The sequence below is a fragment of the Equus quagga genome, chromosome 3 (assembly GCF_021613505.1).
Source record: "Equus quagga isolate Etosha38 chromosome 3, UCLA_HA_Equagga_1.0, whole genome shotgun sequence".
Taxonomy (NCBI): domain Eukaryota; kingdom Metazoa; phylum Chordata; class Mammalia; order Perissodactyla; family Equidae; genus Equus; species Equus quagga.
The window spans coordinates 46,676,370-46,704,042 of record NC_060269.1 but is presented as its reverse complement, the minus strand read 5'-3'; the positions used below and the strand labels follow the sequence as shown (position 1 = coordinate 46,704,042).

The 27,673-nt window shown below is 35.1% G+C and overlaps 1 protein-coding gene across 1 annotated transcript; it reads left to right on the top strand.

Moving 5' to 3' along the window:
• The first annotated feature begins 4,457 nt into the window (after positions 1–4,457).
• LOC124237216 (eukaryotic translation initiation factor 3 subunit F-like) lies at positions 4,458–5,713 on the top strand. The gene has a single exon (XM_046656663.1). It carries the CDS (start codon positions 4,465–4,467, stop codon positions 5,572–5,574), a length of 1,110 nt encoding a protein of 369 aa, XP_046512619.1. The 5' UTR covers positions 4,458–4,464; the 3' UTR covers positions 5,575–5,713.
• Positions 5,714–27,673: the final 21,960 nt, after the last annotated feature.

Genomic DNA, 27,673 nt, shown 5'->3' with positions numbered 1-27,673 from the left:
TGAGAGATTGCAACAAAATCAATCTTGACCATAGAATGTGCTGTTCAAACAAGGTATTATCACATTACACTAAAAGTAGTAGTTCACGGGGCCATGTCCTGGTTAAACTGTAATTGCTCTAAGGACAAACGATTTCTTTGTTCTTTCTGTATCCACTCAATCTGGTAGAGGCCCTGGTGTCTACGAATCACTTAATGTTTTTTGAATAAACCCTTTAGTCTCTTCTTTCCACTGCAAAATTAAAATATTTCATTTTTTGCGTGCAATATAACATTCCCAATCAGCAAAAATCAAGCTCAAATTGTGATTATTTTTTAAGATAGGAAACACTTATCGAAGGCCTAAATCTCTATATAATGTTCTCCTATCACCTTTTACTTTACCTCATCCTCTTTTTTTAATTAAGAGATGTCCAATCTCAGGTTACTCTAGAGAAACTGCTGAGCGCAACAGTTATTTAATCTTGAAGCCTGTATGTTCTTAAAACTGGAACTTGGCATGGGTACAGCATGAGCAGATGTTTATGGGAGTTCCAGAATAGGATAGACACTTAAAGATATTGAGTGATTCAGTGCACTGATTCTGCAAGCTGCTGTCAGAAAGCTGAAAGGCTCTATGGCCTTTCTGTGTATTGCTGTTTTCAGCAATAAAATTTGCATTTTAATCTGCAGGGATGTTCATATCTTTCTGCCAGCTAGTATCAGCATCCTGTCCAGAATCATCAAACTGGAAGCATGATGGCCTTGACAAATATTTTCATTTCACTTAGCAAATATTTCTTCCATCACTGAAAAGTTAACGCCTCCATAACCAGAACTTATATTACTTTGGAGGAGTCTAAAACTTCATTTAAACAAACAAAAGTGATTTCATAAGGAATTATATTGCCATAACAAATCAACAGTTTGAATAAGGGAATAGTCATAGGCGTCTCCATAGCATCTGGAGCTCATAGAACTCAAAGTGCTCAAAGGGGAAAACATTGTCCTTAGTTATGCTTGCTCACTTTAGTGGAAATTACACATGCATATCAGAGTAGAAGCAGTTCCCGCTCAACTTACTGAAAATTCTAATTAAAGAGATCCACACAGTCTCATCCAATTATATCGATGGACTTGCTAAAACCACTTATGTAAGCAGGAATATAAGTTAACATGGGTTGCCTAAAAAATACATACAAGAAAAAATCGCAACATCGAATTTAGAAAGAAGACCAGCCATCAAAACACTAATACTTTCAGTTGCTGGAGGGCTACTTAAATGAGATCAAAAGGAGAATAAAATAGGTTCTCTGCTTCATTTTCTCGAAGAAAATCAGTAAGTAAAATTTCTCCCAAGAGTATCCCCAGAGATGCTTGGCAAAATGTCCCCAAGCAAGCTATTGTAAATTCCAGAAATTTATTGAAGTTATCCTTCTACTTTCTGAAATTTAGATTAAAAAATAAGGACAAATTGTACAAACTTTAAACTTGAAACTTTATAGTGCATTATAATATCGCATTATATGAATAAAATATTATCCCTTTAGCTCCCATATCACAGTCTTGTCTCATTTCTTTCACTACAATTATGAAACTCTCCACTTATTTCCGACTTTTCCTCCTCTTCTTAAATAATAGGCGCATGTTTATGACACTAAGCTCTAACAGAGGCACGATAGCACCTTGTTTCAGAGCCCAGCTCTGGAGTCAGAGACGACTGGTTATTAACATTGTCCTATTATGATCTCTGTAATAGTCATCCAGAAAGTCACTACTAAAGGATCGGTGTGAGTTGACAGCAACACAACACCAGTATTTGCCATCCCAGCATTGGCTGTCTTTCTCTCAACTTTGCGGCTCCAAATCATTGACAGACAGCAACAGCTTTCTGTCATCCCTACGACCGTCACCTTGCCCGGTTTACCCGTATTGTACCTAGCCAGGCTGATAATAAGGAAGCGTTGGCCGTGATGTGCTCTGTTATGACGTATATGAACACTTTATTTTCGGTACTTTCATTTATTGTATAGTTTATTTTACGAAAATCCAGATCAGATATATTTAGTTCTATGCTATATGATCCTTGAAGCTAGAATCACCCATTTACTCATCCACAAAACTCAGCTCAGAGCTATATAAGCAAGAGGCGCTCACTGAATTATCATTGAGTTAAAGAAACTATATATAGTTAGTTACTTGACTTTCCTATTTAAATATTTACTGATAACTAGAAATAATATATATTGCACATACTTTTCTTTCTATTATTAAATATTATGTGCTTAGACATTCATGAATCTTTGGATCAAGACAAGAATAACATTCTGGTATTCTTTCTAATGGAAAATAATATTAAGACAATATTTTAATTTGCAATTGATTGCTCAGGATAAAATACACTGCAAAAAATGTCTACACAGTTTTCTCTTAAGCAGTTCCTCAGCACTTTCTGATTATTTTTCTATACTGCAAGCCATGTTTTGAATATTTTGGGACTTTTTGTGTTTTGCTGAAGAAGATTGGCCCTGAGCTTACATCTATTGCCAATCCTCCTCTCTTTTTGCTTGAGAAGATTAGCCCTCAGCTAACATCTGTGCCAATCTTCTTGTTCTTTTTTTTGTTGGTGAGGCAGATTGTCCCTGAGCTAACATCTGTGCCAATCTTCCTCTATTTTGTTTGTGGGATGCTGCTACAGCATGGCTTGTTGAGTGGTGTGTAGGTTTACGCCCAGTATCCAAACCTATGAACCCAAAGCCGCTGAAGCGGAGTGTGTGAACATAACCACTATGCCACCAGCTTGGCCCCTTCTGTTTTTTCATATGTGAGTCACTACTACAGCATGGCTGACAAGTGGTGTAGGTCCACACCTGGAATCTGAACCTGGGCCACCAAAGCGGAAGGTGCCAAACCTAACCACTGTGCCACGGGGCTGGCCCCAACATAATTTTCATTGAATCTTCTCTTTACAGAATTTATGGTAGCTACTATTTCTATAGAGTACTGTCCACTGATTAAGGATAATTCTGAACCTGACTAGGACCTTATATTTTATTAGTTAATGCTGTCTCAAAATTTCCTATCATTCATGTTTTTTCAAAGCCTTGCTGAAAATATAAATCCTCATTATTGAACACACTGCCAGGTAGTAATTTCTACTGCTGATTTTTACCAACAAAGTAGAGCTTGGTCTTCTTATTAACATAACAGTTTTATTTGCTTTAATTTCTTCTACTTCTACTTAGAATCATTCTATTTCATCTGTTTGAAAGATGAATCTTGAATATTACCGTTTTCAGTTCTCCACCTTTGCTGTCAATGCGGTTTTCAGTTTTGGATTATTTATTTATTTACATATACTTTTCAAAATGAGTACTTCTTCATCAACAGCAAATTATCTTTCAGGGTATATAGTTACCATGATTTTTGTTAACACTAATGACAGAAATGTAGATACGTAAGTTTAGGTATTTGAAAAGGAACCGTCTCCAAATACTGCATTTATTGTTGCTAAGTGAGTAATATAAAAAGTTACCATTTAATTTCAAATACATGTAGCACAAATATCTATCTGCTTAATATTCCTCATTCTTAGTAGCAGATTGTTACCTTCCACACTCCCCATAAATGCCTTATTTTGTGTTTTTTTGGAAGTCCCAAAGAATTCCTTACCAATATTTCCTCAACCAGTATATCCATCAGAGTCTTCACCAGATGTCTGTCCTATTCCTCCTTTTCTACTCCAGCTCCCACTTTTTGACAGCTGCTTTGCTTGTAAAACTTCTTGAAAAATTTCTCTGGCTCTGCTGAAGAGAATGCTTTGTCCATGGTTATGATGTAATTCCTTCATCCTCCCACAGCTTCATATCCTTAGGGTCTTAAAGAGTAAAGAGTTCTGTGCAGAGCTGGAGAGAAAAGACTCCTGAATAATTCTGTTAGTCATGCATATTGAGCCCTGATTTTCACCCAAATTTTCTATCAACTTCTGCTGCTAATCCTCTGTTAGTGTGGGCTCAAAGCAAAGCCAGGTGATTCTGTGGGGAACAGAGGTCATTTCTTCCTCTCTATCCTCCTCAAACTCTTCCACATTATTTTGCCCCAGAAACATTCCTCTTTGCTCCAGGAATTTGATAACTAAGTAATCCACATATAGGAATTGAGATATATGTGTATAGTTATCAAGGTGTGCCTACCTTGGGGAAATCTACGCCATGTAAAACAGTGGAACTAGCCACATGATGCTATTGAGCTTGAAATTAGTCTAGTCTGAATTGGAGTGTGCTGTAAGTGTAAAGTCAACCATATATTTAGAAGACTTAGACAAAAAAAAGTGTGTAATCTCTAATGTTTTATACTGATTACAGTCTAAAAGTAACATATTTTGTATATACTAAATATATTACTAATATGAATATCATCTGATTCGCATTACCTTTTTAATGCGGATACTAGAAAGTTAAAAATTACGTATTACTCTCTCGACAAGATGGCCACACCGACGGTACCGGCGAGTGCTCCTCCTGCAGCTCCAGCCCCAGCCACGGCTGCTGCCCCAGCCTCGGCCTCAGCCCCAGCCCCGGCCTCACCCACAGCTCCGGCCCCAGGCTCAGCGCCGGCTCCAGCGCCGGTTCCGGCCCCGACGGCGGCTCCAGCCTCATCCTCAGACCCGGCGGCAGCGGCGACTGCGACCGCGGCTCCCGGCCAGCCCCCGGCCTCGGCGCCAGCCCCAGCGCAGACCCCGGCGCAGTCTTTGCTGGGTCCTGCTCTCCCGGGCCCCTTCCCCAGCGGCCGCGTGGTCCGCCTGCACCCGGTCATTTTGGCCTCCATCGTGGACAGCTACGAGCGACGCAACGAGGGCGCTGCCCGCGTTATCGGGACCCTGCTGGAAACCGTTGACAAGCACTCTGTGGAAGTCACCAATTGCTTTTCAGTGCCACACAACGAGTCAGAAGATGAGGTGGCTGTTGACATGGAATTTGCTAAGAACATGTATGAATTGCACAAGAAGGTCTCTCCAAATGAGCTCATCCTGGGTTGGTACGCTACAGGCCATGACATCACAGAGCACTCTGTGCTGATCCATGAGTACTACAGCCGGGAAGCCCCCAACCCCATTCACCTCACTGTGGACACGAGCCTCCAGAACGGCCGCATGAGCATCAAGGCCTATGTCAGCACTTTAATGGGTGTCCCTGGGAGGACCATGGGGGTGATGTTCACACCTCTGACAGTGAAATATGCATATTATGACACAGAACGCATCGGAGTTGACCTGATCATGAAGACCTGTTTTAGCCCCAACCGGGTGATCGGACTCTCAAGTGACTTGCAGCAAGTAGGAGGGGCGTCGGCTCGCATCCAGGATGCCCTAAGCACAGTGTTGCAGTACGCAGAGGATGTACTGTCTGGAAAGGTGTCAGCTGACAATACAGTGGGCCGCTTCTTGATGAGTCTGGTTAACCAAGTACCCAAGATAGTTCCTGATGACTTCGAGACCATGCTCAACAGCAACATCAATGACCTGCTGATGGTGACCTACTTGGCCAATCTCACACAGTCACAAATTGCCCTCAATGAGAAACTCGTAAACCTGTGAATGGGCCCCAATCCTAGGACTCAGAATGGAGTGAAATAGCTGGTTTCTTTGTGGTTTGAGTCACACCGAGTCAGTCAACTGCTTGTGAGTCTAAATAAACATAGCCTACCTTTTGTAAATGAAAAAAAAAAAAAAAAAATTACGTATTACATTTCTATTGGACAGCGCTGATAGAATAACACTGAATTAAAATTTATGGTTACATTGTCTTTCTCTAATAGTAACATTTATTTTCAATGATAGTGTTAATTTTCTAACAACCCAATGTACAAGGGTGACTCAAAAGATTCTGTATTTTCCATATGACATGTTACATGTCACTTAATTCACATAATTCATTTAAATTTGTTAGAATGTAAATAAGTGTGCCATAGCCCAATTATCGAATAATTTTCAGAATAAAATTACTCTCAAAATAATTTCCAATATGTTTGATATAATCAAATATCAGCATGTTTTTCTTCTTCCAACAGGTCATTAAATTCCTAATTGCAATCAACAGGTAATAGAAATCAATTAGCAGAATGTTTACTCTTGTTTAGAGAATTAAATAAAATATATTTTGCAGCAGAGTTTTTTTTATTATATTGAATTATTCTGTCCAAATATTGTATTTGGTTAGGCTAAATAGTATAAAATTTCTTCAGGTAAAACTACTTCTGACATTCTTTTCTTTGCCCTCCTCCTTGGATTGTCTGATCACTTATAATAAATGCCTGTAGTGTTCTTCAGGTTCTACCATAAAATACGCATTTACAGGTTTTATCTATACGACAGCAACAAAGGTATCATGTGGCAAAATTTATATGGCTAAATATAATTATGATAAAAATTTCTTTATATGTTAAAAATTATAAGATATATAGTCTTTCTAAAACATAAATACATAGATTGGATACAAATTCCCTGGAAGTAAAGTAGCCAATTGACGAGGCATTGTTTGATTCAATTCTCTCTTTTGGAGCATTAAGTGATAATTCTTATGGTAATGCCTGTGATTGGTGAAACCTACCTTCCCTGTGAGGGAGTCCTGATAAGATAATTATCTGGCTGTAACTTCAAGAAGATGAGACACATAACATGGGAAATACCAATGAGATGGGTAAGCAGTCACAGATGTTGGATGAACACAAATAAGACAAATGATCACTATGATAGGTATTTGCAAGTGTCTATTTTTCCATAATTCATATATGTATTATTCTTCCTCAGAATGGATTTATACTTCTGTCTTCAATAGTTTCTTTCATTCTAATTGCACTGGTTTATAAAAGAAAACCTAATCTATTATCTGTGCAGTTCTTAGTCTTGATATTCAACAGCAATAAAGTGTTGATTCTGTTAAATAATTCATTATTAACTGAAGTTGAGGGCATGTCTATACAAAAAGATACTCCTTATGTTGAAAATATTACAAATATTTCTAAAATAAAAAATTCACTGTGCTGTCATCTAACTCATGGGATTTTTGTAGGCTGGACAAATTGAATAATATATTTAGTGGTATACATACTTTCTTATAAAAATTATAAGAAAAGTTTAAAAATACAAGAGAATGAAGAGTGTTCTGAATATAAGGGTATATGAATTATTTATCCAAAAGAATTTTTGTAAATTGCTTCTTTTGTGTTTGTGGTTTCTCTCCTGATATCACATCGTTTTGCCCAGTTTTCATAGCATTATGGACAGATGGTAAATATATAGAAAGCAGAAGTCACGTTTAAGAAATTTCATGAAAATATAACTGAATTTCAGATTATTGCTTTCAATACATAAGTGAAGTTTTCATAGCAGCAGTAGCAATTTGTAAACATATAACCCATATTTTATAAACATGTACAGGAACAAAGATCTTATGTTCTTTCATAAAATGACTAAAAATTTTTCATTAATATGACATCAAGCTATAGGGCACATTTTTTTTAACGTTTAAATGTCTGTGAGAGACATTACAGACTATCGAAAACAGAGTCTCCTATAGTTGGTGTTAGTCAAATAAGTTTCATTTCTTTTCATATTTGTTACCCTTCTTATTATTTGATAGATAAACCTCATAAATGTATATTTTATTATACAACCTGATGACCACTACAGGATTTTAATAATTAAAATTTTCTAAAAATTATCCTGTTTCAAAAGATATTTTATTCATTATCCTGAACAGGAATAAATGCATTGCTAAATGATCTCAATCTGTCTCTGTATTGCAATTAGAAAGCCAATGTCTTGAAAGAAGAACAAAATGCTGACACTGGATTATATGAAACACATGGAGAATTTGTTTGAGAATAATATTAATTAAGCATATTATTAGATAATTGTATTCTGATAATTTTACTGCAATTCTAGCAGTTTAACTTTATGTAAAAATTGAATGTATTATATGATATACGAAGAATATGGAAACTTATGAGTCACCCTTGCAAACTGGATTATCCAAGGTATTAGAAATTAACACATTTTTAAAAATGTGTATTAATAAAAGGCAACACATCTATGAATTTTAGTTCAGTATTATTTTCAAAACTTTGTATCCAATAGAAATATAATAAGAGCCATAAATGGGAACCACATATGTAATTTTAAATTTTCTGGCAGCCACATTAAAACGAGTTAAAAGAAACAGATGAAGTTAATTTTAAACATCTTTTACTTATTTCAATAGATTTAAGTATTTTCATTTTAACGTGCAATTAATACAAAATATTAAGTAGATATATGGAACTCTGTTTTTCGTACTAATTCTTTAAATATTGGTTTGTATTTTATTTTTAAAGCATGACTCAATTTGAACTAGCTCAAGTGCTCAGTAGCATGATGTGTCTAGTGAATAATGTATTGGAAAGCAGAGCTTTATCTTTTAGATATCTCAATGAATGAAGTATCCAGTGTTCACCATATAAATGTTCCCATTATGGTCCATCACACAAATTTACTCCAGATTTTTCCTTTTGCATTCAGTAGGGATCTGGGAAAATATTCCTTTAAACAACCAATCTTGACAAAATCTCAGGAATATTTTCTTTGAGATTCTCAACGTTTAGCCAGGAGTAAGCAGATAATGGAAGGAAATGCACTGGACGCTAGAACTACAAGTATGAACAAAGAGTTTTATTATTTATCAGCTGAGACAGGACATAGAGAAATAAGTCGAATGCAGTAAGAAAAGGGCTGTGGTGTTAAACACAGAATGTAGAGACAAAAGAAGACGGGAAATTATTTTAGTAAGGGTGAAGACTTGAATTAGATAATTTCCTATAAAGAATATCTTATTTGGAATGGTCCTTAAAAGGTAAAAAGAAATTCAATGGCGTTGATCTAACTCTGTGTTCTCATTCAACCCTGCACTACTGAGCTTACGGGGGAAAGTCATATGACACTGAACATGGGACCAATTTAAAGGCAAAATCTGCAACTTCAATAGATTCTCAGTGATATCAGAAAATCTATCTGTTTCTGTAATCAGCAGCTAGCTAATTCTCCACATTGTTTCTCAAACCTTCAGTTCCCTGAGACTGCCAACCCATCCATTCACCATTCACAGAGAACACTGCTTCCTTCTTCTGAGACAAAATACAAGCCATAAGACAGGAGTTATTTCACAGAAATTTACAAATATTCCTGCAACACGTACACACATCTATTTTATTTTTCTCCCCTTGAACTGTCAAAAATGTGTCTCTATTCTTGTCCAAGTCTTAGCACTACAACTTTGCTATCCTGGATCCTGTAATCTCCCACTTTTTCTAAAATCTTGTTCTGTTAATTGTGTATTTTCTACCCAGTCTCTTCTCTATATCTTTTCTCCTTTTCTCTTTTCCTTCTTGTCCCCATATACACTTAAGCACGTTCACATTTATCACATCTTAAAAACAAATGAATACAAAATCCTTGCTTTGGTTCCACACCCTTTCTTGCATCCAACAGTTTAATAATCAATATTTTAAAAGGAATTTCCATCTGTGTTATTTTCAATTTTCATTCCCCAGTTACCCCTCAATGCTTGGCAGACTCTCTTCTGTCCTATTACTCTATATCCAATGTTCTTGCTGAGGTCACAAGTTACTTCTGTTTCCTTCTACTCAAATGAGGACCATTCATTGTCTTCATCATTTTCTTCTTTCCTGAAACCATTGCTTCCCTTCCTTTCCGTGACACCTACAACTTTGGCCATTCTTCCTTAGCCTTCTTTACTGGCTCACTTTCTTCCTTACATCCCAAATACATAGCTACACTTCAGGTTTTCTTTCAGACTATCTTCTCTCTGCATGTCACTTTGCAGTCTTTGTCAGGAATTTATATACTATATTTCTTCAATTACCATAATTTCTAAACGTATATTCCTAATACAAATCTCCCTCAGAAAATCTAGACTATGTATAAAATTACCTTCTAGATCTCTCTCTGGATTGCCCATAGTTAACTAAATTTTAACATGTTGCAATTGTAATTTTTATTTATCCCCAAATTACTTATCCTCCTGTGCTCTTGATTTTATTCTGTAGAATCACAATTTAGCCACTTATTCAAAATGAGGACATCATTTTTTGCCTTTGACTTTTTGCTAGCCACCTCGATCCCCCCTCCTCACCTCTCGTTCTTATCTAATTAGTAACAACACGCTTTTCTTTCTGCCTCCCAAATATCTACCATTACTATTTTATTCATTTTCTTTACATTGTCACTTTTCTGGTTTAGGTGGATAGAATCAGATTACTAACTTAAAAATATCTGTGCTGTAGAAAATGTACTTGGGGATTCTATGTATAATAGGTAAGTTTGGCTTTTGTTACAGTAATCTAAGTGAGAATGTGATGTCCACCTATATTTCATTTTCTTTAAATATGGCACACAGCTATTCTTAACTGAAGGATGATTAAGAAAAACAGGGCAATAAAGGTAGGTATAGCAGCTAGCAGAAAGTTTCTACCACAGTTTGTGTTTGTGTTTGTGTGTGTATGCATGTATATTTGTGTCTGTGTGTAGATGTATATAAAAGGGGTAGAGAGAGCATCTTGACGAGAACAAAAGCACATAAGTCTGGTTGTCAACTTCACATGCTTAAGCAACAATCTTACTATTATACACTTGTTATATATCCAAACTATAACAAATTGTAGAAAAAAATTTACAGTCTCTCCATGTTTCAACCTCAAAGACTGAGAAAAAATTGGTTCAAAAATGATAGATATAGATGAGATATATAGATAGATGCAAGATAGAGAATCAACATCTATTTTAGTAAAGACCAACTGTGTCCACTTTCATGAACCTTTATCTAGTTGAATTCTTGACTACTTACTCCTCTTTCAAAAAGCCTGTACACTTCACTCACGATCTCCTTCATCCAGTCAACATTTTTTTTTTTAATTTTATTTTTTTATATATATATTGCTTAAGAGACTAATTTTTTTTTTTTAAAGATTTTATTTTTTTCCTTTTTCTCCCCAAAGCCCCCCGGTACATAGTTGTGTATTCTTCGTTGTGGGTTCTTCTAGTTGTGGCATGTGGGACGCTGCCTCAGCGTGGTCTGACGAGCAGTGCCATGTCCGCGCCCAGGATTCGAACCAACGAAACACTGGGCTGCCTGCAGCGGAGCGCGCGAACTTAACCACTCGGCCACGGGGCCAGCCCCGGGTCAGTCATCAACATTTTTAAAAAATATCAAATAATAATGGTGATCAGAATAGTGAATAGAATGTTGTAATATCATATTTTTGAAATCCCATTTTCCAGTATGCACTGTAGTTTATACAGTACTCATTCTTTTTAGTATAAAATTCCATTATTTCTACATATACAAAATATGTGGAATATAAAATTTTACCAATCGAGATGCACATATTAAAACTGTGTATCAAGAGAATGTGCATTACCTTACATTTCCAGAAGTTTTCCAAAGAAAGAAAAAAGATAAAGTGTGTATTATAATAATAATCTTTCCTCTATGTAAAGACTTTCTTAAGTTAAAAATTAAAATGATGGTATTAAAAATGATATAATTAATTCTACTTTGACGTATCCATCTATACATATTGGATCTGGAGATCTCAAAAGCATCAAGTAAAAGATGAGATTATTGAAGTTGAAGGAGTCAAGGGGACAATATTTGGAATTAGATTTTAACTGATATTTCGTCAAGACTCATCTAGAACATAGTTAAAAAGAACTTTTTCGACAGCTGGAAAATTAGTAAAGAATATGCTTCAGATCTGATAATGACAAATGACAAACTTGTATCCAAGAATCACAATAAAGTTACATAATATCATTTAATTTTATATTTTATGACTGATTATTCTTCACTTACATGGGATTTACATTTTGTGTAATTTGCTGTTAACAATTTGTATGAGAATCACAATGCATGTTAAAGTTTATATTTCATTATTAAACATATTTTTGGTTCTATGACACGTTTATAAGTTATTTTCAAAATGCTTTTAATATTCAGTATATGTTAAACTATCAAATAACATACTGATATTAATACTGATAATTAAATAGTGCTACTGTTATTTTGTTCTGGCAATGCAATAATTAAATAATAATGATAGGATTGGAAAACAAAGATAATAAAGCAAATGAAGAATAACAGGAAAGAGATTAAATATTATTTTATATTTTAAAATCATTTTACAATTTATAAACACTTTTAAAAATAATTTTCTTGATAATCCCCTCCAAACCAAATTATTCAATATCTAATCCACCTCAGCAATCCTCTGGCAGGGTCATGCATTAACCTGCGCATCACTGGAAATATCATTTATTAAAAGATCTCCAAATCTAACTTTCCTCCATCAGATAGACAATTCTTTTCCTTCCCATCCTCTCATTCATTTATTCCCAATTCATATGTTTATTTACAATATTCTTACCTCTGGTCTTGATACTAATCCGGAGTCAGTATACTAAACAACTTTTGCTTCATTTGTCTCTGCATTGACGGTGAACTATTTTAATAATTTGTATGTAGAGGAAAGGAAGCAATGATGATCAGGGAATGCTGCTATCTATCTACCCAACTGTTATGAAATCCAAATGGACAGAAATATACTCCCTAAGAATCTGTCACATAAGTGCCAAGTGGGGTTCTTGAGGTAGAATCTCTCTATTTCATCTACATGATTAGTGATAGGCACTCTAGGAATGCCTAATATAAGTGCTGAGCACTGATTCTGGAGCTAAAAGTACTTTTCTATCTCAACAAAACACACAGAGTTGGAGGTAAGTGGGTAATGGGGAAAGAGAAAGGGAGGGATAGGAGAAAAAGAAGAGGAAGAAAAAGTAGAAGATGAAAGGACAAAGAGGAGAAGGAAGAGGAGAATTTCAGACTTTCTAAAGGTCTCATCTGGAGATGAGGAGAGAGAGAAAATAATCATGTTCACAAGGAAATGTCTTATTGTGAGTGGAGACATACAGAATACTGTATTAGTGAGTGAAACAGTTGGTGTCTTGTTTTTATATTCAAGAAATGAGTCCCACATTGAGAATAGTAATTTGAATGTATCATCAGTGTCAAGGCAAAGGGAGGAAGAAAATAGCACATTCATTCAAGGCATCTTATGAAAGAAATAATGTCAATTTACCATATTCTTCCAAAAAATGAAAAGACTGAATTTTCCTACTAAAAGAGAAAAATTTGTCAGATTGAGTTAAAAAAAAATAACTTCAGCCATGACATTTTCAAGAAACAACTTCAACGATGTGATAAAGAAAGGTTAGGGGCCCCCGGTGGCGCAGCGGTTAAGTTCGCACGTTCTGCTTCTTGGTGGCCTGGGGTCCGCTGGTTCGGATCCCGGGTGCGGACATGGCACAGCTTGGCAAGCCATACGGTGGTAGGCGTCCCACATATAAAGTAGAGGAAGATGGGCATGGATGTTAGCTCAGGGGCAGTCTTCCTCAGCAAAAAGAGGAGGATTGGCAGCAAATGTTAACTCAGGGCTAATCTTCCTCAAAAAAAAAAAAAAGAAAGAAAGAAAGGTTAGATTTAAGGCATTAGTTGTTGCTTATTCCATTCACCTCCGATCCCATCCATTCTATTTTCTCCCAATGTAGCAGTGACTTGAAGGGTAAAAACACATCCACCCTCTCTTGCAGGTAGAGTTCTGATGTAATATAGCTTCTGTGAATGAGGTCAATAGTACAGAATTTGGAAGTGAAGTTGGCGCCATCTCCCTGCGGTTGTGGTGTCTGGAAAACAAATGGTAATAGCTGTGAGTTATTGTGGTTCTTGAGCTCCAGTTCCAGTGTCTGTACACCAGGATCATGAGCATGAAGAAGCAGTGGTGAAAGTCGAAGCAGCTTCAGTTTCCTGGATTCAATACTGCCAGCAGGGTCATATAACCTTGGAAACAACAGCCTAGTGGTAATTCCTTGACTTTCCCTTGTCTAGCCCTTCAAATCACGTTTAATCACCAAATTTCCTTGAAATACCTACAGTGGTTTTCTGCATTGAACTATGATAGATACAGATGAGAAAAGAGAGAAACCAGGAAAATACAAGTGAAAAGAAAGAAAGAAACAAGATAATGAGCTGTATTATATAATGGAATTTTTATACCATCATACAAATTATATAATGCAGGAAGACAACACTGGCCTTATTTCCAAATTCTGTGCCATTGTCCCCCTTTTGCAGTAGCTATTCCTAGCAGCAAAAGAGACAGGGAAATATGTTGTTACTTTTCTAGCCACTGCTATAGCAGGGGAGGATAAAATGGATGAGATTAAGTACAAGAGAAACAAACAATATCTAATGCACATACACATATGCTCCTTACATCAAACCTTTTTTGTCACTTAATTTTGTCTTTTTTTTTTTTTTGATGAAGAAGATTGGCTGTGAGCTAACATCTGTTGCAAATCTTCCTTTTTTCGCTTAAGGAAGATTGTCCCTGAGCTAACACCTGTGCCGATGCTCATCTACTTTTTATGTGGGGTGCCACCATAGTATGGCTTGATGAGTGGTGTGTAGGTCCACACCAGGGATCAGAATCTGTGAACCCTGGGCCCCCAAAGTGGAGTGGGCAAACTTAACCACTAACCACTGGACCCGCCCCAAATTTAAGATGCTTTTTATCAATATCATATTGCTGAAGTTTATTCTGAATACTTTCTATTTTAGTAGGAAAATTTTGAATTTAGTAGAATATATTTACATGCATATAATTTTTAATTATACCTACACACTCATGTAAAAATGTATCATTTTTCTTTTGTGCATGCTTATGGAGCATTTACAAATAATTTAAATATTTTATGACCTGTTTAGAATGACATCTGTAAAATATTTCCAAAGCTAAACTTTACAAGACATTTATCTGATCATAACACATTCCAATTAAAAATAAATAGTAAGACACAGAACAAAGAATTTTACTATTTGGAAATGAAAAAATCCATTCTTAAATGACTTACACAAAAAACTAAATAAATAAAACTAGAAAATTTAAATCATTTGTAAAGCTATGAAGAGAATTTCATACAACAATGTTTACAACCTAAGTGCCCATCAACTGATGACTGGATAAAGAAGATGTGGTGTATATACATACAATGGAATACTACTCAGCCATGAAAAAGAATACAATCATCACATTCACAACAGCATGGATGGACCTTGAGGGAATTATGTTAAGTGAAATAAGCCAGATAGAGAAGGACAATCTGTGTATGACTCCACTCACATGTGGAAGTTAAACATGTAGAAAAAGAGAACAGATTAGTGGCTACCAGGGGAAGGGGGGTGGGGTTGGGCACAAAGGGTGAAGGGGTGCACCTACAATACGACTGACAAACAGTAATGTACAACTGAAATTTCACAAGATTGTAAACTATCATAAACTCAATAAAAATTAAGTTTAAAAAAATGTTTACTCACAATGGGAAATTAAAATGCACAATCTTACAGATGTCAAAATATAATGATGTACACCTGAAAAAAAAAATATAGTCTTTATCGCTTTGCCATAAATGAACCAAAACTAAAAATAAATGAATTTAAATTTAGGACTTGTGGTCATACCAACCGCAACACTCTGTTTTTCCTTGACAGCAAAGATTCCTTCTTCGTTTTTTTTTTTCTTTTTTGAAGCAACAATTTGCTCTGTGTCAGGGAATGAATCATGATCAGTCCAAAACTGCAAAACCCAAAGGCCAAATCTGGCCCGTCACCTGTTTTTATAAATAAACTTTGGTTGGACCACAGCCATGCTCACTTATTTACATAGTCTATGGCTGCTTTCACACTACACTGGCAGAGCTGCATAGTTGCAACAGAGGCTGTACGGCTCGCAAAGCCTGAAATACTACTTTCTGGCCCTTTACATAAAAAGTTTGTGAGCCCGTGCTTTAAACCATTTCTGACAATTCTATTCTTTCCTGCCAGAAGCTCAATATTTATGCCTCCTTTGAGTTAGAGCTGATTATGTGAGAGTCTGGACAATAGGACTAAAGCAATTGTCTGATGGAAGGCTCCTAAGGAAAATATTTTACTTTTAAAAGAAAGAGACAGAGGCAAGCGAAGAATTAATGGCTTCACATTTCTCCCTCTCTTCCTTTCTTAAATTTCCTCAAACTCTGGCAGCCATGTGATAGCACAAGGAAGCAAGAATGAGAAAAACATCATCGTCCAATGATCATCACCTTAAGCAACAACAATGCCATGTTAAGATGGCAGATTAATAAATAGTGCTTAGTCCTTGATTTCATAGTTGTACTCCTGTGCTAGCCTTTGCCTGCCTACATCCATAGATGTTTTCTTGTGAGAATTTTTGATGTCTTTAATTTTTAAACCAACATTTATAATCCATTATATAGTTTTTATTTAATTGCATTATAAATTCCGCACTAGAATGAAAACTGAATGAAAGCAAAGAAAATGACTATATGGTTTATTGTCATATTCCTGGTGCACAGAACAGTGCCTAGAATGTGGTAGGCATTCAATAAATCTTCACGTCTTTCAATATTTAATAATACATTGCAACTTTATAACAAGAAATTTGAAAACCTAAAAGAATTTGAAGATTTCTTGTAAAGCACAGATTACCAAATTCATCCCAGGATGTAATGAACTTGAATAGACTAATTAGTATAGAAAAAAACTAGAAAAAAAGTTTAAATATTTAACAATAACTAAGTAACAAATTCTGGTTCCAGCAAATTGTTAACTAGAAAGCCAGAAACTCTTCCCACTGCAAATATTAGAAATATCACAAAAAATTTGAACATTTCTTTAAGTGTACGACTTCAAATACTATGAAATTAGATTAAACCCTTCGTGGCAGGCATACAGAAGAACATAAACCAGTTCAGTCAGCACTTAGTGGTGGGAAGTTTTGGCTACCCTGGGAGGGCGCAAAGAACCACTCCAGTACATACATGGGAGATGGATGTAAGACCTGAACCCATGGGAGACGCAAGTTGAATTTAGACCCTCATGTAAAGGAGGAATCCTCAAAGGGCTCCATAATTAGTAAAATGGTAAACTAGGCAAAACAAAGAACCTACCTACAACTAAAGGAAGATGACAAAAACTTTCTATCATGACCTGGTCTCTAGTTTGAAAAAAAAGTCTCTAGATAATTTGTAACCATGAACTATATCACACATGGTTTTGAAGTTGGACTTTATGTCCTACTTTTGATATAGAATGCCTAACTTGAGAAATCTTCATAAAAACCAGTCCCAAAATACTGACAATCCCTGAGCACCCAGAAAAGCAAACGCAAAGTTCCTGTCAGAGACAAGTCCTCCACCAGGGCTGCACAGAATTGCTGCCGTAACTCCCCAGTTAAAATTGCTCATGTTGTAGTGTGCAAAAGCATATGAGCAAAAATCAGCATTTCCAACAAGGGGTCAATTTAGATTCATAAAGTTTTAAAATATATATAGATATATATAAATTTTATGAAATTGTTCTATATATATTTTTATATATGTATATATGTTTAAATTAGAATATGAAATTTAACTTTCTAAAGCTCCCAGAGAATAATAAAGAATTCTTTATAACTTAGAATTCCATGAAATAAAAAATTCATTTTATTAAATTGAAGACATTTTTAACATTTTATTTGAAACCCGAAAGAATTCAAGCCAAAATCAAAATATGCCCTTTTTGAACTAAAGCCTCCAAAAGTTGAAGTCCAGCATCAATCCTCATCCTCTACAATTCTAATTCTGCTTGCTCTCAGTTCCGGGTGCCTCACGCAGGTCCCCAGGGGGCAATGAGACAGCCTGGGCTGCCTTTTTCTGGAATGGATATGGTGTCTTCACTTATTAGTTCAACAATAAGTCTCCCACATCTTCTGTTTTTTAAAAAAGTCCAAAAAGTTAAAATTTGCAAGACTATCACAGCACTGGTCCCACATTAAAAAAATTCAGAATCACAAGCAAATCCACAGCTTTTAGAGAAGTTATCTTGGTCCAAATTTTCTTCACTGAACCCGGGATCATATTTAACTTTGCTAGATATCAGGGCAGAAGTAGATTTAGGTAGTAAATGCTTCTTCTTGGAAGGAACGTAGTTGGAGAAAATCTTGATTTCAGCTTTGCTGGGATAACAATGTCCATCTTTTTTTCTTTCATCTCTTAGTCTTCACTGCCTTATCGATTCTGAACCAAGTTAAACTCCACCATCTGGTTTCTCCTTTTACTTCTGAACAGCTGAGGGCTTCTGGAGAAATTCACAAAACTGTCGCAACAGCTTCTGCTACATTTTCATGGTTTCCCACCCTGAGTGTCTCATTACAGCTTCATCTGGCAAACTTTGATTTGCTTCTAATATTCTTCTTGCATGTCCCTCAAAACATTAATTCAGATGCATTCTCTATATTCAAGCTTAAAATTCTATAATCTAACATTTCATAAATTGCCTGACTTTGTACTTTATTAAAAAATCATACAAACAAAGCACAGCAAAAAAGTAAAATATCTGAGGGGCGGGCCTGGTGGTGTAGGGGTCAAGTTCGCATGCTGTGCTTCAGCCGCCTAGACCTGGGGTTTGTGGATTCAGATCCCAGGCTTGGACCAATGCACTTCTTATCAAGCCATGCTGTGGCAGGTGTCCCACATATAAAACAGGGAAATATGGGCACAGATGTTAGCTCAGGGCCAATCTTCCTCAGCAAAAAGAGGAGGACTGGCAGCGGATGTTAGCTCAGGGCTAATCTTCCTCAAAAAACAAACAAAATGTAAAATATCTGGGAATTAATCCATGTCTTTGTATTTCCTTAGTGAAAAAATTTTCAAATGCTATGGATTTTCCCTTAGGGACCGTTTCTTTAAACATTGTAAAAATTGGTAACAATTTAGCAATGAATAATTTAGGCTTGTATCACTACTTGCATATTAAGAAATTTAGTACAGAATTACACAAATAATGTCAAAATTGGGACCAAAAATATTCAAAAACATTTCTATCAGTTAAATTAAACAGATATAATGTTTCACTTATACTACTCTTATACTTTAATCCTATTTTGTAGTGTTACCAATGATACTTAACCAGAATTGCTTTTTAGCTCAATAGTTGTAGTTTATTTCTATATCATTTTCCTCTACTTTCCTTATAGGAATCCCTTATTCTGTATCCTTGCTCCAGAACACACACACACACACACGCATACACCCCCTTCTGCTATATGATGTCTATTCACTAAAGAACGGGGCGATAACAGGAAAGTCCCCCTTCATACATGAAAGTCTGCTCTACTTTTACCAGTTGGTTCAGACACCGTGAATCTCTGTTAAATCCTAGATTTTAAAACTACTAGGATCAATACCCATAACATCCCTGTGGTACCAAGTGTATCCATCTGTAAAGCAAGATTGCAAAGGACCAGCAACAACTTCCAGATAATAACACCGTCCATTCAACAACCTCCACAGGAAGGAAACACCAGTAACTTCTATTATTCTATCTATAATTACTGAGGTTTCTATAGTAAAAGAAAGCAACTAGAAGGATATTGAAATGAGTGAATGAGTCTATCTCTGATGTCAGCTACAGGAGTAAAAGCTAAAACCTACCCAAAAGCTGACTCTTGTTAATATTTTCTTCTTGTCCAGAAACCCATGCAAATCCTTGGTATTTTCCTAGGACCTTTCTACCATAGGCAATTCCGTATTCCCGAGACATATTTTTACACCTAAGTGAGAGAGGAATAAGGTAAGGAAATGTATGTTGCCCTCTTGATGGAGGATTTGTTCACCTTTTGCAAACATTTTCCTGAGTCTTATAGTTCTACTTTTTTCAACATATAGACCAGATACATTTCTATTATCATTCCTTAGCTTCTGTATTTTTCAGGAAAGTTATCTGAGATGACTACTTGAATGCAGTAAGATATAGGGTCTAAAATTATTACACATATTTATACATGACATTTTCTTTTACACATGACATTTTCTTTTTATAATTGATGGATGCGTTGTATAGTTTTTAATCATTTAGAGTATACTCAAAATAGGGCCTACATCTTAAAAATATCTTGAATCTACTCAATAGATATTCATTATATTGACTTGATTTTGCCAACTGTTTTGTGAAAGAATTATCAAACTAATGTCCAAGGATCTTTTCAAATGACTATTAGATATGAATACAAATTATTAATAGCATTTTTAGTTTTGCTTTACCCAAATCTATTCTCTTACTTGTGATATTTGTTATGATGTGGCTATCTCATCAGTATGAAAAATTTCAGGAATCATAATTTAACACTAGAAGAGCACTGAGAGATCAGTGGTTTCAACAGAGAGAAACTACTGTTTGTACCTAAGGAAACTAAAACAAAGCAAGTTAAGAAACTAGTTAATGAATGACAAACCTCAATTTCCTGATACTTTGCCAAATGTTCTTTCCGTTATATATTGTTACTTTATGCTTAGATTTTTATCTCTTTATTTCAAAACTGCCACCATATAAGTATGTATATGTTTACAATAAAAGTAACATTTCATTAAAATATCAGCATCTTTTGTTGTAATAAGTCCAAATAGGTTTTTAAACTTCCAATTAAATTAACGAAATATCTGCTAGCACCTAATCATGTTCATTGTTTAATGTTTCTTAAGTCATCCATAAAGATCCTGTCAGATGGGCATGAAGGATCTGATTCATTGTCTAAACTATACTTTCAAGGTCTGGAATTGTTAGTACTGTATTATAGGCTAAATTTTAGGCAAAGTCAATATTTAGGGAGAACCAGCCTATTTCCATTGACAACTGTTCATATTGCAATTTTTTAACCCCAGTGACTCTCACTGGTTGCAGATGAGTTAAATGTATTCATTTTGCCTTCTTCTCAAAGGCTGTTACAGACTTCTGACAGTACATTTGAGTATCTTATTGTCATTTGCAAGTGGAGATTATCTAGCCCATCAGGGTTGCTTTACAATGATCATTACTCTAATAATGTTGAAGTCCTTGTTGATCTTTTGTTCCACTGAATATGGAATAGTGAGAGATCTCTCCTCTCAGAGTTTAAGACAGGATTTTTAATCCTGATTTTCCCTAAACTAGCTCTGTGTGCTTGAATGCTACTTACCTCCCTTGAGGTATTGTCTGTTTTGTTTTGTTTTGTTTTTATGAGGAAGAATGTCTCTGAGCTAACATCTATGCCAATCGTCCTCTATTTTATGTGGGATGCTACCACAGCGTCACTTGACAAGGGGTGCTAGGGCTGCGCCCGGGATCCAAACCTGTGAACCCCAGACCACTGAAGCAAAGTACATGAATTTAACCACTATGCCACTGGACTCCCCTCCCCCACTTTGAGTTTCTAAAATGAGGAATTGAACACTAGCTAGGTATTATCAAAGGCTGTTTATCAGTTAGTTTGCCTAAGCTGTAAGAAAAGGAAAATTTAACAAACTTAGATCAAATGACAAGAAAAAGATACATTATCTACCGTTGATTTAACTGATCTTTCAATATTTCTCTGTAGAATAAGGTTATACTCATGTTTCCTAATATCCAGGGACAATTTAGGAATTCTGGTTTGCCTCTTTAACTTGGTGATCAGTGTCCCATAAGATAGTGTACTGAACAGCTAAAGAAGATTCATTGATAAAAGTTAAGTTTATGTTACTATCTAAAATTAATGGCTTTGGGGTTTCTATGGTGGAGACTAACTCATAATCTAAGCATTCTTTAGTATTGCAAGTGCGATATGAATCATCCATGATCACGTTGGGACCCGCTTTAAAGGACCCAATCATTGGCGTGAAATGGTTCTTTATCGAATGTGTCCATGATATTTGATATTGTTTTTATTCTATCTCCCTTAAAGACTGGCTAAGATGTACAAAAACAATTTCAGAAACAGTCACCTGATCTTGTGTTGGAACACTCACTAAATTTCTACAACATAAAAATATCTGTTCTCACACACGTGTTTGTTCGTAAACATAGCACTAGTATATGAAGGTGGCAGGCATCCAAACAGACATTAAATAAGTACCTTAAGGATAACGTCTGAAAAGCTGATGAAATATCTACCCAGGGAAATGATTCATAAAGTAATATGTTACACTATTTGTTATGTAGACCAGAGAATGTTATTGTAAATCTCAACTACATTTGAACATAGTGACATACATTTAGGTTTTAAAAGAAACAATAAACATTAAATTAAAAGTATGAAAATGAAACATCATTCTGGTGATTTATTTTGGTTGAAATTCAAACAACTTAACCTAACTTACATATTTTCTTGAATAAAAATGTAAAACTATATTGATTATTGTCATGAAGTCAGTTTCCATCAGAAGTATGTGGAGATCATTAAAGTTGGTTATGCATTTTTAATATTTAAAAAGTATTGTAAACAGATGCTCATCTTGAAGAAAGAGATTGAAACTAGGGAGAGATGGAGAGAAAGAAACAGAGGTAGAGGGTAAGAAAGAGTGAGAAAGAAACTATATCAAGGGAATCTCCACTATAAACAGGATATGTTTTTCAATAGCATTTGCTTGGTTAAAATATATTCATTCTAAAATAAGGTAGTTTATTTAGAGAATAGAAATACATGTAAGGAATAAATTATGGCTTAAACACACTTAAAGAATATAATAGTGAGAGTCAGGTTTCCAAAATGATATATGATAAATAGAGCAATAAATAAAGGAAAATTAACTAGAAAATAAATCATAATCGGCGGTTAATGGATACCAAACTTCACGACTTGTTAAGTCAGAACTATCAAAGTTCCACCAGCAGAGAGTTTAGGAAATAATTTTAGTGACTAAGTGTTTCTATAAAAATTCCCTGTTCATCATTTCTCCTTCATATTAATAATAAAGAAGAACATGCAGAACTCTGGGGTTTGCCTTCATTATAACTTCCATTCCAGGAGGATAATGAAACATTTCTGGCAATGTAATTCAGAGTCACTTCCCTTTTTGTGTGTTCTCAAAGTCACTTGGCCTGTAGAAGCAGAGCTTATTAGATCTTGCTTGAATGCTTCTTACAAGAATACTGTCCTCTTGGGTCTTGTCTATGGATCTCACCAGTATTCAGTCATGCTGCATTATTTGAACAATTGCCCTTATATACCTCATTATTCTACACGTGGCACAACAAAATGGTTCAAAAGTCATTTGATAAGTTATTTTAAACACATAGTGTGCAAACACACACACACACCCCAAAAGAATTTTTTCACTCTATGTGTGTCAAACCAAATACTATACCTAACCACAATCAGAGAATTTGTTTTCACAAAAATAACTTTACACTGTAGTAGTAAAATTAATTCATGTTACCTATTTTTACTGCAATTTCTTTTTTAAGTAGGAAAAAAAGGTAAAGTGAGCTACATAGTACTTGGTATCCTGTATCAAATTATTTTCACTAGGGCAGACACAAGTGATGGAAGAAAAATAAGAAGAAATATATACTCTTAGTCTTTTGAAAGACACAGAAAAAAATAAGCATCCACTGAGTTCCTACCATATTGTATTGCCTCATTTAATCCTAGGACAACAGTGCAAAGTAGCTGTGGCCCTAGTACAACGAGAGGGAGTGGGGGGAAAAGACAAGCCATAGAAAAGACAAGCAACATATCCAAATCATCTAACTGCAGAGTGACAGATGTAGAATATAAAACTGGAATATTCCCTGACTCCAAAGTACCAGACTTTTTATTATGTTGCTCATCCTCAAGAAAGAAAGAGAGAAAGAGAAACAGAGAGAGAAAGAGAGAAAGAAAAGAAAGAAAAACAGCTCTAATGTGAGAATTGCTGCGATCTAGTATTTTAATAAAAAACAATGTTATTTATCTGATTATTTCATCTGATTTTCTACCACTGGGAATATAATCTGATTGCATATACATATATATGCATTATATATTACATTATACATATATATTTCATTTTTGTACAAGTGAAAAACAAAAAGAAAACAAACTCTCATTGGCATATTTTCTTTTAATGTAAGAAAGGTATTGCCACTTCAGACAATAAAAATGTATCGATTTGATTATATTTAAACATAGAACATAACAATGCTTGACCCCCAGCATACTGGAGTCAGACAGATCTTAATGCTGCCTCCTTCTGACATTTAGTCGGTATGACATTTCGGGCAAGTTAACTACTCTTAGTCGCAATTTTCTCATTTGTAAAATTGGGTTAATAAAGACTGTTTCCTAAAGTTGCAGAGAGAGTCAATTATTTAACACATACAAAGCACCTAGCATGTCAGTTATTCTTATCATTGTTGTTATTAATAGCAGAAGGGATAAAACAGCCTTGAAGCTACAGACATATGTAATTAATATGCAAAAATACAGTAGTTTCAACCTAAAAAAGATACAATTAATGAAAAACATTGACAGATTTCTTTTACATATCAATTTAATGTATGTGAGTATTTTAAAACTAATTCTAAAAGATAATATTAATGAGCCCCAAGTATGTATATTCAAAGGAACGTATTAACTTAAAAAATCTCCTTAAACATTTGCAAATTCATCAAAAGAAAATCTTTAGAGTTTAATTTTTATTAATATTTTATTGTATTTCTGAAACTATGGACTTTATTTGTAGAAAATATTCTCTAACATTATCTTATGCCAAAGATGTATTATACCGTAATGAGGAAACTAAGGAATTTATTTATTTAGACAACGGAAATTTAAGTGTAGAATGAATCTATACTTTAAAAATTCTATGTCAGATATTATAAATGTGCATACTTTTTATTCTGATTCTGATTTTTCAAACTCCTTTCCAAATGACATATCCATATTTATTTGTGTTTATTTGGCAAAAAGTTATTTCTTTTAGATAAAATATCACTAACATTTAATGCTGAATTAACTTAGAAACTTTTCTATATGTATAGAGACTTCCCAATATGTTACTTCATATTTGATACATTTTAAACCCTTGGAATCAAAGTAACTTTAAGCCAAAAAGCAGTGCCCTCTATAAATGCATTATCTTTAAAGAAGTGAGTATTTGACATACTTATGCTTCTGATATATTAGGTGCATTAAATGGGAACAACAAACAAATTGTTCAGCTTCTGTTCATCATAAACAGTCCACAGACAGCAGAAAGACTGCAAATAAATGAAGTCAAAATGTAATTACAAAAGATGGTGATGCATCAGCAAAGAATAAACAAGAAACTTTGAATCCAAGCTGTAAATATGGAGATTCATTCCTTTGTCAAGGTAGACGGCTTTACAGTTTCTCAAGCTTTTGTGCAATGTGAACACTTTGGATGGATTGTGAGAATCTCTAAATGAATAGAGATATTAACTTTATGTTAGCTGTACCAATTACAAAATTTATTTCTTATTTTCATCTAGTTTTAAAGTACTGATCAAGAGGAAGGAAGAAATTACATTAGCTAAATATGAGCACTCATGTGACTGCCTACAAGCAGTTAGCCAGGTAAAGCCATGAACTAACAAGTTAGATTCCTCTATTGATGACATAATATATGACTATAATCTTGAATGTTGGAGACCCAGAGTAGGGTTTCAGTCACAGCCAGGTCATGAGCTGAACAGAAGGAAAAAATAAAATAAATAGAGGATTTTACGATTTCCTGTTTTAGCTTGGACATATAAAGGGCATAGAAGTTGTTACTCTTGTCCTTACAACAACAACAAAAAGCTGAACAAAGTGAAATTCAATGACACTTCTTAGAACCATCAGAGAATTTAAGTCATGGGGCAAAGCAACACCCCAAAAATCTGGAGATACGGGTGAAGACAGAGAATCATATCTGAGATCAGCTGACCTGGAGTAGAAGCCTCTAGAACCATAAACCAGTAGGAACACTTTAAGTGTAATTGTGACTAATTGCTGGAGGCAGAATGTGGACCACTATGAGGATGAGAATTTTCTGATGCCCTCGGTCTTATGACTCCCACCGCCCACCGCCCACGGTTTGTGGTCTTTACTTCTAGGAACCTCATCAGTTCCTCAAGTAGAAGAACCAGGAAAATCCTCAGAATAAGTACCTATTTTGTAATATGTCCAGAGCAGTCCCCAGAACCAAGGTTTATTCAACAAGGGCAAAGACTTTCTAAGACCCTTACCTAATTCCAACCCCTTCACCCTTTCTTTCTCTCCTAAGGGAGGCAGGAGGAAGCTGAAAAACACTTGTGAAGATCAAAGACATAGGCCCACTAAAAGATTAAAATTTATAATACGATTATATAACGCTTCCCTTCCCCCTAAACATTATCACGGCCTCAACAGAGCTCCAGTATAATAACGATAAATTACAGCTGAAAAGCCACAAAAGGTAGATTTTTTTCTTTTTTTTGGTGAAGAAGATTGTCCCTGAGCTAACATCTGTACCAATCTCTCTCTGTTTTGTATGTGAGATGCCACGATGCCACCACAGCTTGGCTTGATGAGTGGTGTGTAGGTTCATGCCCGGGATCTGAGCTCATGGACCCCGGGCTGCCAAAACAGAGTGCATGAACTTCACCTCCATGCCACTGGGCTGGCCTCTAGACTCTATTTTTAAAGAAGGATTTTTCAGGGAAACCCAATCACAGTAGAGAAGACAAAAAAAGAGGAAATTGAAGCCTCTGACAGCTACAGCTACAGCAAATATTAAACAAGCCCAATTCCTAACCAGATTAACATAAAACCCCATATTAAAGGCCTATTTAACTCAGTTCATATTACCAGGTACATCACATCCAGCTTTAAACAAAAAATTTTAAGACACATTAAACAGAAGAAAATAAATAGTCTGAAGACATAAAGGAAACATCAGAACCAGACTCAAATATGGCAGTGATTTGGGAATTATCAGACAGGAAATTTAAAATGACTAAAATGAATATGTTCAATGCTCTAATGAAAAAAGTAGACAACATGTAAAAACAACTGGGCAACATAGGCAAACAGATGAGAATTCTAAGAAAGAATCAAAAGGAAATACTGGAAATTAAAAAAAAATTAACTGTAACAGAACTGAAGAATGTCTTCGATGTGCTCATTAACAGACTGGACACCACGGAGGAAAGAATTTATGAGCTTGAAGAAACGTCAGTAAACGCTATTTACACCAAATTGCAAAAATAATTAAAAGTAGAAAAGCATATTCAAAATCTCTGAATTATAAAAGGTCGTATATACATAATGGAAATACCTCCCCCCAACATACACAAAAATGAAAGGAGAAACAGCAAAAGAAATATTTAAAGTAATAATGGCTGAGATTTTTTTCCAAAATTAATGCCAGACACCAAACCACAGGTGAAATTCAGAGAACAACTAAGCAGGGTAAATATCAAAAGATCTACACCCATGAATATCATATTCAAACTGCGAATAAAAACACAAGTTCTTGCAAGCAACAAGAGGAAAAAAATTCTTAGATATAGAGGAACAAAAAGAAGAATTATGTCATACTTCACTTCACAAACCATGCAAGAAAGAAGAAAATAGAGTGAAATATTTAAAGTGTTGAAATAAAAAAATCCACCAAAGTATAATAATTTTTTTTCCAGTTTTAGTGAGAAACAATTGACACAATCAATGCACAATCTTAAGATGTAGAATATAATGGTTTGACTTACGTATATTATAAAATGATTGCCACTATA

Bases quoted from the DNA above. Each gene is read 5' to 3' on its own strand.
- LOC124237216 (XM_046656663.1), top strand. From the start codon at position 4,465: ATGGCCACACCGACGGTACCGGCGAGTGCTCCTCCTGCAGCTCCAGCC.